General features: G+C 35.7%; 1 protein-coding gene across 15 annotated transcripts in view; it reads right to left on the bottom strand.

Moving 5' to 3' along the window:
• CEP170 (centrosomal protein 170) overlaps window positions 1-18,115 on the bottom strand; it is a 132,979-nt gene that overhangs the window by 78,174 nt on the left and 36,690 nt on the right. For all 15 annotated transcript variants that reach the window (XM_065935630.1, XM_065935632.1, XM_065935624.1 and 12 more), the window contains exons 3-4: window positions 9,263-9,352; window positions 579-657 (exon numbers count right to left, since the gene is read on the bottom strand). In XM_065935630.1, coding sequence (XP_065791702.1) covers window positions 579-657; window positions 9,263-9,352 — 169 coding nt within the window. The remainder of the gene's footprint in view (window positions 1-578; window positions 658-9,262; window positions 9,353-18,115) is intronic.

Genomic DNA, 18,115 nt, shown 5'->3' with positions numbered 1-18,115 from the left:
AGAATCCTATTTCCAAACAAAAGAATTTTAAATATACACTAAATGCATAATGTACTTAATCATGGAGCATAGGTCTCAAAAGACATAGGATACGGAAAAATTTGAATTAAACAGGCAACAGAGACGGAATGCATAAAATGGAGTAAAAATGGAGACAGAAGACTGCACTGATTTCTTTCCATGCCTCCTGGAGGTTGACCTGGCCATTATCATGTAACCAGAAAAAATAAATCCCTAGACTTGTCTCTATTACACACTCTGTCTTCTACCCAGTTACAGTCTTTGATAACCAAAGTGTATATGTAATGGCACTGCAAGAATATTTCTGCTGAAACTATAATACAGAGTGAGGAGGGAAAAAAAGAGTCCATCAACTTTTCCAGCATTGTTTTTAGGAACAGGCATAATAAGCAGAAAGAAAATGTACCATTTTTAAACATGCATTTTAATTTTAAAGGGCAAAGAGACTTCCAGCATGCTTATATTATGAATTCTTATGTCTGAAGAAATGTTTAATTTATACCAGAATAAAGATTTTTGAATAAATTTAATAAATGCACAAAATCATATAAGGATATCATATCCAAATCTCAACTTATCTTCAAGTTTCAAGGTGATATAAGTCTGTTCTGGAATTCTAACATCATTCACAAAAGTCTACAAGAGAAAAAAAAGATGTTAAGTTAATATTTGAAGAATTATTATATTTTAGACAAGCAAATATTCAAACCTTATACTATATAGATCGAATGGTGGCTAATACAGCTTGTGTATCATCATAAAATTCATCTTGTAATAAATGATTTCATAATAAAAGATTTCATACTAAGCCCTTTATTACTCCTACAAGTAACATACAAAGAACCAACTTGCAGTTCCTCTAAGTCTACTATGCTGCCAAGACAAATTTAGGCACCTAAAAATGGTGCCAAGAAAAGATCCTACTTGAAGTTAGAAATTGTAAAGGGTGAAATATTTAGCTCTAGATATAATATCAGGGTCCACTAGACTCAATTTTAATTTTTCTGGACAGTTTTAATTACTGGCAAGGATTGAGGTTATTCCTAGAAGTCTTTTAAAGAAGAAAAAGCAAATTTACTTTAAAAAACTGAATAAAATTTATTCTATTCTACAATTGCCATATGAATCCTTTGGATGCTGTTAAGAATTTAAGATACATTATAAGACCCTTACATGAATCTCAGATACATTATAGAAACATTATTTTTCCTGTATCTCAAATATTCTGTTTCATCAACATCATTATCCCATAATTATTTCATTTTATATCAATTATTTCTTACTGTGGAAATGACCAAAATAGTAACAGAAGAATAGAATTACCTAAAACACATTAGTACACTATACTAGGTATACTATACTAGTAGGTATACTATTAGATTTTCCAGCAGGTGAAAAGAGGTGAAATTAATTTTCATAAAATATTTTAATTAACATACACATCCAAAATAGTACCATCTTAGAATATAAAAATTAAGGAGGCATTTTACATTCTTTTTTTTTGTACCTTGCTTTTTAGACTAGTCACATTTCAGTTGCTCAATAGCCACACATGGATAGTGTGGTGAATATCAACAGAGCTAGATGGATGATGCAATCATGAAATACTGTATAACCTTTCGGTTTTTTACTACATTATCCAAAATATTGCACCATCTTCCCAAGAAGATGTGAAACACATCTGAAGACAGCATCTTTGCCCCTTTTCAAAAAGCAATTAAAGAGCAAAATTGAGAATTCAGCATTTTTTATTTAACATCCATAAAGGCAAAGAAAAAAGGGAAGATATTTCAGTTATAAGGGTAAATATAAAAAGTATAGCAGCATTCTAGACTATAGCAACAATGATAAAACATTAACAAAATAAGCAAAATATCAAACCATGAGTCTTTGGATGAAGATAATCCTAGATGAATTTTGCTAACACAAGAACTGATGAGAGAAGAATGTTTTCAAAGTTAAAAAAAAAAAAAAACCCGAAAAGATATTTTTCATTCAGTTAGCCTAAGTCAGTAAGAGGAATCACACAGTGTTTTTTAACACAAAACTGACAATTCTGCATTTTAAAAGAAATTGTGACAGTTTTCTCTCATTTTTTAATGTTTGTGCTTCAATATTTATTTGATTTAGTATGTATGAGAACAAATGTATCTATATAAAAGTAACTGATAGTAAAGAGATGATGTATTAAGAGAAATAAAATTATTGAACTGATCCTGCAACTATTGTAAGGTTTTACAATTATGGAAGAAAATGAAGATGATCTTCTTCTTGATAAAATTTTAAACTGTCAAAAATCTTAAAAATGATGCATTTTGATAATGCAAGAGCAAAAAAAACTAGAAATAATAGTAAACTAGAACCAGTGAGAGGCGTACTTGAAATCTGAATCAGCATCTATAAAATGGATATCCCAGAGAATGCATGACAACTGATGCATTCGTGGCTCTCAAAGAACAATACTCATTCTGTATGTTACATATTTTTCAAAACCAGGAAAATATGGAATAAAAATTGGAGTTTGTCAGGTGGCGGCGTTAGGGGTAAAGAACCTGCCTGCCAATGCAGGAGACAAAAAAGATGTGGGTTCGATCCCTGGGCTGGGAAGATACCCTGGAGAAGGAAATGGCAACCCACTCCAGTATTCTTGCCTGGGAAATCCCAGGGACAGAGGAGCCTGATGGGTTACAGTCCATGGGGCCACAAGAATTGGACACGACTGAAGCGACCTACGACATACACACACGTCTCATTTTTTAATAAAAGTTCAAGTTGCTCTCTCATCTTTTAATTCTTACTTGCGTAAACTATTTGCAAAAAAACTCAACGGGTCCACTGGACACAAGATGGTAAACGGTGATGATTATTTTTCCTGACATACTAGAAGTTAAGATCTAGAATCCACTTGATTTATAAGACATAGAACAATGTTATACTTAATTACCTAGAATGCAGACATCCTATAAATGCCCAATGTTTCTCTTTGATAAGTTGAAGCTTTAAAAATTACTCTTTCTTTTTGAATCTTGTTTTTTCTGTTCTTTATTTTACTGGATTTGAGATGGCCATCATACCTTGCTTTACAAGGTTCCCTCCACAATAAAAAAGTTTAGAATGTTATAAAGTAAAATACATATCGGGGTTGTGTTATTATGATCATATTCTCAAATCCCTTTGCATAGCTGGCACTTTGTAATATGTCACAGAATACCAGTTTCTAAGTCTACCAAAAACAAACAAACAAAAATAGAAGCTGCAATCTTATTCCTGATATAAGGAGACAGCAGAAAACTGCTAAACTCAAGATCACATATTAGCATGACTTATGAATAATCCTAAATAACAAGCTTCTAACATGCTTCACAGAAAGGAGGAAAAGTTAATTCAAAGAAAATTCAAAGGCTCAGGCAGTTATAAACACTAATTTCAGGCTCATTTCCAAAATGCACATTTTAGAGTGTTTTAAGAATTATATTTTGAGTTTACCAACATATTCTGTATTAATTACAGAAGAGAAAAGTTGAAGAGCATGATGAAAGAGAAAAGAATAAAGAACATATTAACTAACTGATGTCTGGTATGCAGAAGATAGATACACAGTATAAGAGAAATGCCACAGTTCTAAACCAATTTTATTTAAAACCATCTCATGCTAAAATACCATTTTACTTAAAAGACCTAAGATGACCTATAAGATCTGCTCAAAGCTCACCACTTAACTCTCTTAAATATTAAACACATTGTTTTTAACAAATGTACTAGGAGCTTTCAGAGATTAAAAAACATAATTTTAACATGCTAGCATTTATGACAAAAATATTTCCTAAGGTCTAAAAAAGGCTGAGGAAATATGAGCCAGACACAGTTTCATGTCACAAAATGTAGTTGAGAACACCTGGGAGCAAAAAGTCTTCTGATAGTTTAAAATTATAAAAGGGGAGAAAATTTCAAAGAGCAAAAGGAGAAAAAATCATTTATATAAATCAACTATGAAGCATTTTAATAAATTAGATATGGAAAGAAACATAGGTTTTATTTCTTATGCCAGCATCATTTGATCATACCTCTACCTGGTAGGTAGGACAGGTGAGGACAATGAGGCACACAGCATGAAGTAACAATCAAGGTTTGAGTTCAGAAGTAGAATTACTGAGATTCAAAATCAGGTCTCTGAACTACAAATCTGCACATCGAGAAAGCTTGGGTGAACAAGCCAAGTCAGCTCCCCAAACTTCCCCTTCCAAACCACTACCCTTAGAGAAGCCAACTGAACCAGATAAACATCTGTTTAATTTAAATACGAATGTATTACATAATTGATAGTATAAAATCATTTAACGACCAGGTACTGCAGCAATGCTCTGGGAAATCTGAAGTGGCCAGCAGCACAATACCTCAATCATGTTGCCAGCGAGTAAGGTCTCCTCTTCCTCCCCTAACTACTTTCCTACTTCCTCACTCTATGCTATACTGGTCTGATGCTGCAGGATATACAGTGTAAAAGAGGACACAGCAGGGGCTGGAACACAGGGAGCTGAGGTAGAATGGGATGGGAGTGGTATGGCAAAAGCCAATGGCGGCTATCAGAGGTACACGTGCTCCAGAGCATGGAGGAAGCAGAACTGGAGGCAAATAAGGGCTGTCATAGAAAAGAGAAGCCTCAAGGACCTTGCAGGGAAACAGCCCACTCACATAAGCTACAGAAGCAGTTCCAGCTTCCTCAAGCAGAACAGCCTCATTTCTGGTAGTAATAACATTAAGTGTGGGCCTAGGTAACTTGAAAGTGTATTTTAGGGTAGGGTGAAAGGAAGTAGGAGTGAAAGTAGTCACAGGTAGCTATTTATAAATTAAGTTGATAGAGCTTTTTAAAAAAATTTAACGGCATATGTATTCACTAAAAAGTAGGTAGCCTACAGGATGCTAAACTTGTTTTAACTATTTTTCTTATCATAACAGCAGCAGTAACTAACACTTTTGTGTGTGTGTGTGTGCATGCATGCTCAGTCGTGTCCAACTCTTTGTGACCCCATGGACCTGAGCCTACCAGGCTCCTCTGTCCATGGGATTCTCCAGGCAAGAATACTGGAGTGGGTTGCTATCTTCTCCCCCTAACTCAGGGACAGAATCCATCATCTCCTGCATTGGCAGGCAGATTCTTTACCACTGAACCACCTGGGAACTCGAGTAACTAACACTTACTGAATGCTTATTACATACTGTTCTAGGTGTATAAAACTCAATTTATTCACAACAACCTGAGGAGTACCACTTTACTACTTCTATTTTTAAAAAACTGAGGATCAGAAAAATTAGGTGACTTGCCCAGCATCACACCACTAGTAAAAACTCAAGCTGGGCTCATACCACTACACTGTGCCCTCTCTGAAATTACTACTTTTAACCTGATGCTCAAATTTCTAGAATTCTATGAATATTAAGTTACCTAGGTCCATACTTAATGTTATTATTACCAGAAATGAGGCTGTTCTGCTTGAGGAAGCTGGAACTGCTTCTGTAGCTTATGTGAGTGGGCTGTTTCCCTGCAAGCTCCTTGAGGCTTCTCTTTTCTATGACAGCCCTTGTTTGCCTCCAGTTCTGCTTCCTCCGTGGTCTGGAGCACCTGCACCTTTGATAGCCAAATTTTCTATGAATAAAATGCATGACAGCTGGTAGTTCACACACTTTGGCTACCAGAGTCCATTCTGGCATATTTCCTAGGTTATTCATTTGGGTAACAGGGCATTTATTATTTGTGTAATGTTTTAAAGTTCTGTAACAGACACACATATATTGTCGCATTTAATCCTCACAACACTACTATAAAGCAAGAATTATGGTTTCACTTTATTGACTATGCCAAAGCCTTTGACTGTTTGGATCACAAAAAACTGTGGAAAATTCTGAAAGAGATGGGAATACCAGACAATCTGACCTGCCTCTTGAGAAACCTATATGCAGGCCAGGAAGCAACAGTTAGAACTGGACATGGACCAACAGACTGGTTCCAAATAGGGAAAGGAGTACGTCAAGGCTGTATATTGTCACCCTGCTTATTTAACTTATATGCAGAGTACATCAAGAGAAACGCTGGGCTGGAAGAAGCACAAGCTGGAATCAAGATTGCCGGGAGAAATATCGATAACCTCAGATATGCAGATGACACCACCCTCATGGCAGAAAGTGAAGAGGAACTAAAGAGCTTCTTGATGAAAGTGAAAGGAGAGTGAAAAAGTTGGCTTAAAGCTCAACATTCAGAAAACTAAGATAATAGCATCTGGTCCCATCACTTCATGGCAAATGGATGGGGAAACAGTGGAAACAGTGACTGACTGTGGCAGGCTCCAAAATCACTGCAGACGGTGATTGCAGCCATGACATTAAAAGACGCTTACTCCTTGGAAGGAAAGTTATGACCAACCTAGACAGCATATTAAAAAGCAGAGACATTACTGTGCCAACAAAGGTTCATCTAGTCAAGGCTATGGTTTTTCCAGTAGTCATGTATGGATGTGGGAATTGGACTATAAAGAAAGCTGAGCGCAGAAGAATCGATGCTTTTGAACTGTGGTGTTGGAGAAGACTCCTGAGAGTCCCTTAGACTGCAAGGAGATCCAACCAGTCCATCCTAAAGGAGATCAGTCCTGGGTGTTCACCGGTAGGACTGATGTGAAAGCTGAAACTCCAATATTTTGGCCACCTGATGCGAAGAGCTGACTCACTTGAAAAGACCCTGATGCTGGGAAAGATTGAGGGCAGGAGGAGAAGGGGACGACAGAGGATGAGATGGTTAGATGGCATCACTGACTCAATGGACATGGGTTTGGGTGGACTCTGGGAGTTGGTGATGGACAGGAAGGCCTGGCGTGCTGTGGTTCATGGGGTCGCAAAGAGTCGGACACAACTGAGCGATTGAACTGAACTGAAACTGAATGGTTTCAGTATTCTAAAAGTGAAGTCAGGTAACTAAATTTTGCATTGAGTCTTCACATTCATAAACTTCAATTCATTCAGTTCAGTTCAGTTGCTCAGTCGTGTCTGACTCTTTGCGACCCCATGGACCACAACTCATTGCATTTGCACAACTATGAATATATATGAGGAAATGGAATTTCAGAGGGTTTAAGTAATTTGTTCAACATTATAATGCTCGTAAGTTACAGACTGAGATTCAAATCTAGGTCCTGATTTCAAGTTCAAAATGAAGATCTTACTCTCTATGAGTTACCGTATTTCAGAAAATTACTAACTACAATCAAATTACAAGAAAGATCAGCCTTGATAAACTTAGAAGTTAGTATTTCACCCAATTTTTATAACCTACATCAATAATTTTTATATTGGGTCACAATGTTTTAAAAGATTAAAACACGAATGTAATTCTCACTTATTATTTTCCAAGATATAATGTAAAGACACCTAAGAGGAGTGCTGTGGTCAAGATGAAATTTTCCAGTTTTAAAAGCAGAATATACCATTTTTAAAACATTCCACATATAGAAGTGGATTAAAAATTCTCTATAAAGTCTTTCACATAGAAAATTCATTCAATTCCATTCAAAAAGATTTACTGGGTTCAGGCACTGTACAGAGCCTTGTGTTGTAGTGTGTTTACCAAAGCAAAAGGCCCATGCACTGTTCAGAAGAACACAAAGTCTAGCACAGTGGCAGATATTCACAAGTAGATTCGCAAGTAGATTATTAAATCTTGCACTAGCAAGGCTGATAAAGCACCTAAGACAGAGATTAAAACAGAAGTCTGTAGGTGTGGACAAGGAATAGAGTAACTCTGTAAATAGCACCTCAGAATCCAAATTACGTTCTTATATGCCCCATGTTAGAACAATTTCTACCTCATCTGCCTATTTCCTCTTTCTTAATCATTCAACATGTTAATTATATCAACAAGTTAATATTCTTCAATACCTTTTTTTTGCTGCCTTCAGGAAGATGTGAAATGTATGGCAAAAACCACCACAATATTGTAAAGTAATTAGCCTCCAATTTAAAAAAAAAAAGAAAGTATGACTTATACGACAAGGTACATGCAAGGACGACTGAGCTGCAGAAAATCTAACAAATTATTTGCAAAGGGAGACAGCATCGTAGGAAAACTACTATTTTGGAGGCAAGGTAAGGAAAATGTGATGGAGCATAAATCTGGAAAAGTGGGTGATGCCGAATATGAGGTGTTTCTGTTCAAATACTAGGAATTAAGACTTAATTATTTATGTGTCATAGGAAACAAATAAAGGTGTGAATAAAACTAAGAGAAAAACATGCTTCCAAAAATGTATCTCAATGAATAGACATAAAGTCCTTCAGGAGAAGGCCAATTCAGAAAAGAAAAAAAATTACCATATTTGCCAAATTTCTACATGTTTTTCCACATAATGTTTAATGGTATATTTTGAAAAGCAGTACCAGTTAGAAGTATGGACACATTTAATTCTGTGAAATTCTTTTAAAGAATTTCAACAGCACAGATCTCAAAAAAATTATATTTGTTTTTGTTAGCAAAGACATGAGAAAACTGAGAAGAAATAGGATAAATTATTCAACACCTCAGCATTCTGTTACTCTGCAGCTACTTACATTCTGTCAATGTAGAAAGATCAATTGAAGAATTAGCGAAAAAAATTTCACTAACACAAAATTAATAAAAAATTAATAACACAAAAATTTTCAGCATAGGAATCCAAAGAAGCAATAACAGACACTAGAGTTTAGACAACACACCACATTTGCTAAGGTAAATGAATGTGTTTCACTCTTTTTTACTCTAATATAGAAGATTCTTCAACGATCTAAAACCAAACCATATTTGCATCTTTTTTTTTTGCCAAAAGTTAACCCACACGCATGACAATTATGCCTCTCCAAGACTGCTTTTCTGAATTCTTACTGTCATGACTTACCACTCTTTTCTCACATATAAATTCAAGTCATTCAGTAAGGACAAGCCCTCCTCTTACTTCCTTAAAGAAGCCTTTTTTTCTTAACCATTAGACAGTAACAACCAACAACCATCTGAATTCCTTTAAGTATTTACCAGCGAGAGGGTTTCTTGGGAATATAAGCCACATTCATATTCTAGCATAAGGTCCTCAAAGTGCTATGTACCTAGTAAGCACTTAAAAGTAGGTGCACACTGAAGAAAAGGAAATAAAACACAAACAGGATTTTGTGTTTTTATCTGTTAAACAAAAATTCAAATAAGATAAAAAGCAAACTCTTAACTTACCCCATTTAGACTGCCTAAATCTTTCACCAAATGTTCATCAGTAGAGGCATCATAATTGATTACAGCATGTTGCTTATCCACACTACGAGACTGAAAGAAAAAATTTTAGGTTAAAAAAAAAAATGCAAGAAAATGCCAGAATAAATAACCAAAACAATGATTTTTGGCTAAATACTTTAATAAGATTGTAAATACAGGAAAACACCAAAGTAAGACTAGATTAAATGAAGATTTAAGCTGTTACTATCCAACAGAAATTTGGCATCATTTTTCAAAGAGGAAAGCTGCCACAATTTTAAGACATTCTTTTCTACCAAAGTCACACATTATACTTTTGAGAATTTAAATCAGCTGACTTTGTTGAAATGTATCAAATCACAATATTTTTTAAAAAATAATATGGAAATCATGTGAATTATAACTTCATGTGTTATGTACCTCATTGCAAGAAAAATTACCATACAGGCTTTTCATCTTTCATATGATATGTTCCTGAATATAAAATTATCCTCGCTTAGAATATGGGTTCTAAAACTCATGGGAGAGCTCTAAGAGAGAAAGAGAAAGTCAAAAAAAAAAAGGAATTAGAATGGCAAACGGATTTCTGAAAATTGCTCTTGAGTCTCTTTTAAAGTATACACACACACTTTCTCCTAGAGCTTAGTGAGTTATCTACAGACGAATGTAGCTCAGAGATGAACTATAAGCCTTTGGAAATTTGTACCCAAAGGAAATACAATATAGCCACAGGAAGAAATAATCTGAGAACCTCTGAATATGAACTCAACAACCATTTATTTACTAGTGGGTTATTATGTTATCCTTGGTATACTAAAAGCAAAGGAACCATCCAAAATGGGGAGGAGGTATCATTTTCAGTTTTCAGTTCAGCACGTACATGTCACTGACACAATGGACATAAGTTTGAGTGGGCTCTGGAAGTTGGTGATGGACAGGGAAGCCTGGCATGCTGCAGTCCATGGGGTTGCAAAGAGTCAGACACAACTAAGCAACTGAACTGAACTGATGTACAGAGTTTGGAAGTCATTAAGTCTAACTGCTTACATCAATTTTGATCTCTAATCCTAGTGGTTTAAACCAGCAGACCCCAACTTTTCTGGCACCAGGAACTGGTTTTGTGAAAGATAGTTTTTCCATGACCGGAGGGAGAGTGTGGTTTCAGGACAATTCAAGAACACTCATTTCTTGTGTTAATGTTAATCTGTATTTGCAGCCACTCCCCACTGGAGCTACAGCTAGCATCACTGCCTGGGTTCCACCTCAGATCATCAGGCATTAGATTCTCAAAACGAGAACACAATGTATTATAGATCCCTCACAGGCACAGTTCACAGTAGGGTTCCAGCTCCTATAAGAATCTAATGCTGCCACTGATCTGAGAGGAGGTGGAGCTCAGGTGGTAACACAAGTGATAGGAAGCATCTGTAAAGACAGATAAAGGTTCGCTGGCCTGCCACTCACCTCCTGCTGTGTGGCCAGGTTCCTAGAAGGCCACGGACTGGTAGCGGTCTGTGGTCTGGGAGTTGAGGACCCCTGGTTTAAAGTACAGATTCTGGAGTCAAAAAGAACTGGTCCAGCCAGTTGCCAATTGTGAAACCTTGGTAAAATTACTCATCTTCATATTAATCATTCTATAAAAAGGTTCATCTAGCTCATAGTTTTTCTTGTGTGTGTGATGACTAAACACATGGGAGACATTTGTAAAGGCAATACTGCCCTGCTTGAAAACTCCTCAATCCTCTTACTGGCTAAGTTAAAATACACCAAGTCTTTAATACAGTACACAGGGCCTGCCAAGATCTTGTGTCTTCAAATGCCTAAGTCTTACTCTCTCTAAATGCTTGTGTTCACATCCTATATACAAACAAGGAACTAATTACCTAAACAGATACTGAATGCCATTCTATCTTCAATACCACACACTCAACCACATTCTAACGTTCCCAAAACCACTTATTCACCTTTTAAGATAATTCAGCTCAAGCCATCTCCCCTAGAAGTCTTTCCAGATTCCTCATTCCCACATTTTCTCACTGGGAGAAGTGATCAATCTCTTTTTTGTGTACCCCACACCAACTCCCGTCACTGTCCTGTGTTAAACTTATTTACATACATACCTCCTTCTATTAGAGCTACACCCTAAGGACAGAGACCCCATCTGTATACACAACGACACCTCAGCACTCAGCATGTGTGCTACGTCGGCTTCGGTCATGTCCAGCTATGTGCAACCCCAAGGACTGCAGCCCTCCAGGCTCCTCTGTCTATGGTATTCTTCAGGCAAGAATACTAGGGTGGGTTGCCATTCTCTTCTCCAAGGGATCTTTCCGACTCAGAGATTGAACCCAGGTTGCCTGATTCTTTACCGTCTGAACCACCAGGGAAGCACCAGCATGCAGCATAGGCAACATAGGGCCTATCTAGCATATGCTTTTTTTTTCTTTGTAGCTTTGGTTTCTTTCTCTTTTTTAAAATTTTTTTATCTTTTTTCATTTATTTTTATTAGTTGGAGGCTAGTTACTTTACAATATTGTCGTGGTTTTTGTCATACATTGACATGAATCAGCCATGGATTTACAAGTATTTCCCATCCCGATCCCTGGAAAGAAAATCCACACTATTTGGCCAATCTCATTTCATAAATGATGGAGGTAGAAAAGTTTTCTCATATATAAAATTTAAGAAGTATAGAAGTTACAAAGTTCAGGCCAAATTTTAAGAAGCCGACAAACAAGATGGCTTGAAACAACACAACCAAACCAAAACAAAACAATACTGGCTCTCAGATAATTATAAAACTAGAAAATTTTGGAAAATAAGGGTATCAAAATGAAGCAATAATACTTTTCTTAAAAAGAAATACTTCCTTTCCTGCAATAAACAAACAAGAAAAAGCCTGCCATTGAATAAAGCCAAAACATAAAAAACAATTTCAGGCCAGGCACAGCAAAAAGGCATCAAAAACTCACACTGAGCAATCTGTAACTAAAAGCTAACATATGAAATGATACAAATGACTACTTGATATATGTTATACATGCTTTGAGTATGAAACAGCTATTGATCAACATTATTATTTTTTCTCACTAACCTCTAAGACAGCAAAAAAGAGAAATACATGGAAAACATGTATTTTTAGCATGGAAAACATGCTAAGAAAAAACTAAAAAGAGAAGACTGCCACTGTATGTCACCATCACTTAAAAACTTTTAAAGATATTGTACTTGAAAGATTGTTTAAACATCCAGTGCATTTTTACAATCACAGTAATAGTGATTTATCCTTTGCTATCCTTAGCTCCAAAGAATAGATGAAAATTAGTAACCTATGAGCTTCAAAATATATTCCATCATTAATACATTACACAAAATTATTAAATAGTGAATCAAATATAATTTTATTTCCTATTATGCATTAGAAAAAATGTTTAATACAATGATGATTCTCCAAATAAAGCAAAATTCATGCATTTGGGGCAATTAAAAAATTTTATGAAGATAAAAATCAGAATTTTGAAAACTCTTTTCAAAAGGCAACTCATTTGCATACAGAGGAATCCAATATATTATAATAAAACCCAGTCACTAAATCTTTCTAAATCTTAATTTTATCATTTGCAAAGTAGAGGTAATTATATCTTTCAAAAATTGTTGAGGAACAACTGAAATAACATAAATGAATAATGAGAACAAGAGAAAGGGTTATTCAACTGCATGGTGCTTTTAATAGTAACAATGTCTGTCACTCAAAGCAAAGCAAATATAATCTTTATCCTTAATCATACTTTATACCTTGCATTCATGGCTCTTTAAGATTTGTTTTATATAACATGTCTTAGGGAATATAGTATAATCAACCTTCAAGACAAACAAGCACAGCAAATTAATTTGTTAAAGGCTTCCAAGATTAAGTGGTAGAAACAGAATTCTTAATTTCAAAATTACCTACTCATTAATATCCAAGCACATTTTCTTCTCAAGGACCACATTCTTTACACTACCTTTTTTGGAGTGAGATGAAAAAACCCAAAAAAAAAAAAAAAAAATTCAGTTTTTTTTGGTCATAATTAACCAAAAAAAAAAAAAAAAATTAGCTGTAACCAAACAGATCATATGACCTCACGGGATCATTTGTTCCCTTTTTGCAGTAGGTTTTAAGCTACATTGTCATCAAAGTATTGTTGCCAGTAAATCTAACTGTAGTTGAAATCTTTATAGGTAAGAAACTGCTGAAAATAATCTAGCAGAGATTCTAAAACCTAGCAACTAACCAGTTATTTCCTGTAGGTTAAAAATGAAGGGTTTTTAAACCATAAATGCTAATTAGGCTAACAAAATCTTAAAAGATCTTTTACTTACTCATTAAAATGCAATCAAATAGTACTACTTTTATTTCTAACAATTTCAATTATCAAACCAACTGGTTTAACCAATGCAGAACCATTTAATCTATGTAACATCTTAAGATGAAAACGTAACTTCATCAACTCAAGAGCTCTCATTTTCCAAAACAAATATAGTTCACATTTATATACTTGCAAATATTCACTTTTCAAAAGTATAAGCCATACATGAGCTTAGTTCACTTTTCAGAAATAATATAGAAAGAATAAGTTTTAAATAATTCATTTATTTTACTAATATACTATGAAAGATTAAACCAGTTAAAAACTAAACACAATTTGTAAAAGTACTTGTTCTTACTTTCATACACAAGATAAGTCTTTCTGTACTAAGAAGTTCCATTAATTTGTAGCACTGATTCTGATTACCAGATAACCATTATGCTGATCAAATCATGGACTTTTTTCAGAGAATATACTGTGTCTAGCACAGTGCTAAAAGGAGTATGCTCCCATCAGATAAAGGGCATAAGTATCTTTAGAGGTGGAGTCTGAGGAATAGGTAAAAACTGGGTTTTTTCTCACTTGATCCCTGAGCTTCCTCATCAACTTTATATTTCAGTTTTAAAATAAAGCATAAATTTAAAAAGTAGCCATGAGTAGAAGAGGTGTCCACATTTAGACACGTTGATGATCTTTAAATAAAAATGTTGATTTTTGACTTTTTACACTGGTAAAATTGCTTTCAGCTCTTTAAAAAATATTTATTTTGTTTTAAATTTGTTATACAGGCGTTGTTTCAATTATAATACCTGAATCAAATCAAAGAGATTTTAAAACTTTGTTGCCACTGATTTCCTTTTATTTACTGTGGTAAAATATATATAACATAACATTTATCATTTTAAACTTTGTAAGAGTATGATTCAGTGGCATTAATTAAATTTACAATGGTGTGCAAACATCACTGTTGTACGACACTGGATTCTAAAACCTTTTCACCACCCCCAACAGAACTCTGTTACTGTAGAGCAGTAACTCCCAAGTCTCCTTCCCCCAGCCACTGGTAATCACTAATCCACTCTGCATCTCTATGAATTTGCTTGTTCTAGACAGTTCATGTCTAGAATATATACATATAGATATACTCTCTTTCTTTTTTTTTTGGCTACACTGGGTCTTTGCTGCTACACTCGGGCCTTCTCTAGTTGCGGAAAGCGGGGGCTACTTTCTAGTTCTGGTGCATGGGGCTCTCTTTGCAGTGGCTCCTCTTGTGGAACAGGGGTTCTAGGGAACAGGGGCTTCAGTTCTGGTGCGTGTGCTCAATAGTTGTGGGTGGGGGCTCCAGGGCACAGGCTCAGTCACTGTAGCACATGGGCTTAGCTGCCCCGTGGCATGTGGAATCATCCTGGATTAGGGATCAAACTCCTGTCCCATGCATCACAAAGTGGGCTCTTCACCACTGACCACCAGAGAAGCCCCTTGATTTGTTTTTTTTTAATGACAAATGATGTTGAACATCTTTCACGTGCTTATCAGCCATATTTATATCTTCTTTGGAGAAATGTGTCAAGTCTTTTGTCCATTTTTTTAAAGGGGGTTATTTGTGTACCTGTTGTTGAGTTATAGGAGTTCTTTACATACTTTGGATACTAAACTCTTATAAGATATGTAAGGTTTTATAAATATTTTCTCCCATTCTATGAGTTGTCCTCTCACTCTCTTGATAGTATCCTTAGATGCTTAGATCCTAAGGATCCTTAGATCCTTAGATAGTATCCTTCATTTTGATGAAGTCCAATTTATCTACTTTCTGCTTCTCTGTTTGTGCTACTGGTATCACAAATCTACTGCCAAATCCAAGGTCATGAAGATTTATCCCTATGATTTATTCTAAGGGTTTTATGGCTTTAGCTTTTATATTCAGGTCATTGATCCATTTTGAGTTAATTTTTATATATGTTGTGAAGTAGGGGACAAAATTCACTTTTTTTTTTTTATGTGTAAGTACAGTTGTCCCAGTTTTATCTGTTGGGAAGACCATTCTTTACTGAACGGACTTGGCTCCCTTCTCAAAAACCCAATGCAGCAGTATCCTCGGGCTGCTACAACATAGTACCATAAATTGGGTGGTAAAATCAGTTAAAAACAATACAAGCTTCTTCTCTCAAAGTTTTGGACTCCGGAAGTCCAAATTCAAGGAGTTGGGAGAACTATATTTCCTCTAAAACTTTTAGGGAAGAATCTTCCCTTGTCTCTTCCAGTTTCTCATAGCCCATGTTTCCTGAGCTTCTGGTAGCATAACTCCAATCTCTGCTTCTATTTTTACATGGCTGTCTTCTCTCTGTGTCTGTCTTTTCCTCATCTGATGACACCAGTTATACTGGCTTAGAATCCACCCTAATAATTCCATCTTAACTTGACTATATCCTCAAAGGCCCTATTTCCAAATAAGGTCACATTCATAAGTATGGGGTATTAAGACTTTCATACATCTTCTGGGAGAACACAATTCAAAACATAACAGCCATAAGTATATGGGCTTAATTCTGAAGTCTCCATTCTGTTTCATTTGTCTATATGTCTACCCTTATTCCAGTATTGCTAACTTTATAACTTTATAATAAATTTATAAATTTATAATAAATTTGTGAGTCACTCAACTTTATTCTTCTTTTGAAGGTTGCTTTGCCGTTTTTAAAATTTGCCAACTTTGCCAAATTATTCAGAAACAATCTTTAATCAATCTTTATCATGGGTTCCATTTTCTTGATTCTTTGAGTGAGTGAGTGAAGTCACTCAGTCATGTCCGACTCTTTGTGATCCCATGGATTGTAGCCTATCAGGATCCTCTGTCTATGGGATTCTCCAGGCAAGAATACTGGAGTGGGTTCAGATCTGATAATTTTCTACTGGTTACCAGACACTGGGAATTTTACCTTTTTGGATAATGGATATTTCTATATTCCTATAAATATTCTTGAACTTTGCTTTGGGACACAGCTAAATTACTTTAAAAAAAAAATGTGACCCTTTTGTTTTTACTATTTTTAGATAAGAGTAGAACTCAGACTAGCATTAATTATTTCCCCAATACAGAGGGGTAGAGCTTAATGCCCTGTGAATTATAAGGATCTCCAATCTGGCTGTCAGAAATGGGAATCATTTCTAACCCTGTTAGTGCCAAATTACTGTTAACTGTAATCTTTTTGAGTTTTTTTCCCCCTGCCCTTGGGAAGTTTCTTCACACATGTGTGCTGATCAGTACTCAATCACATATGTGTGTGCATTTAGTCGCTCAGTCCTGTCTGATTCTTTGTGACCCTTTGGACTACAGTCTACCAGGATCCTCTGTCCATAGAATTTCTCAGGCAAGAATACTGGAGTCGGTTGCCATTTTTTCCTCCAGGGGATCTTCCTGACCCAGGGAATGAACCCAGGTCTCCTGTGTCTCCTATACTGCAGGCGGATTCTTTACCCACTGAGCCATCAGGGAAGTCCCACTCAGTCACGAACTCGAGGGTAATTCTCTGCAGAGCTCTTCTCTGTGTAACTCTTTCCTCTGCGATACTGGATCACGTCTTGGTCTCCTTGGACTCTCAGTTTCCTCCCTCCGCCTGACTAATTGTCAGACAACCTACATTTGTTACACATAAACCAAGACACAGACACCTCACCAGTCATGTCTTTTAATCTTATCTCCATGTAAATGTAAGAAGAGATTTATCCTGTAAGTTCCTAAACAGCCATTCCCATATTTCTTAAGATAATGTCATGCTGGTTCAAGACAAATGCCACATAGAAACTACCTCTTCCACTCTCTAAAGAATGAGTTCTACCCAATTTGAACCTAAGATATGTTTCAGTTACAAGTGGCCTAAATCCAAACAGAATCATTACTGCCTTCTTCTTAGTTGCTATTCTCACCACTCCATCTCACTAAAGAGCCCAGAAAATCTTTGTACTATTCTATTTCTCTCACTGAATTTAATTAAAGCATCATCAAACATGTAACTCATACAGCTCTATAGTGGCTTTACTTTTACTGTCTCCAAACTATAAAATAAGTTCTTAAAGTAAAAATGTACATAAATACATGCAAATCTGACTTTTCTGGGGTCAATGAAGGGTTTTTCAGTCTCAGCACTACTGGTATTTTTGAGCAAATAATTTTTTGTTGTGTGTTTGGTGGTAACATAGAAGGTATGAAGAAGTATTTTATATACTGTAGGATGTTTAGCAACGCCCCTTGACCTTTGCCTACTGAATGTCAGTAGCAATCACCTCCAACCCTCCACCATGCATGACAATCAAAATGTCTCCAAATATTGCAAATATCTTTTGGAAGAGTTAGGGGAGACAGGATCATCCCAACTGAGAACCACTGGGCTAACACAATAAACATCTCTATTCTAAGCACTTGTTTACAGTTTTTAATTCAATAAAAGTGGGGAGAGCAATTGGATAAGAGTTTATTCTAGACTGTAAG

This window comes from Muntiacus reevesi, chromosome 5 (genome assembly GCF_963930625.1).
Source record: "Muntiacus reevesi chromosome 5, mMunRee1.1, whole genome shotgun sequence".
Taxonomy (NCBI): Eukaryota; Metazoa; Chordata; class Mammalia; order Artiodactyla; family Cervidae; genus Muntiacus; species Muntiacus reevesi.
The sequence above is the reverse complement of the archived record's forward strand: the minus strand, read 5'-3'. Positions and strand labels throughout refer to the sequence as shown.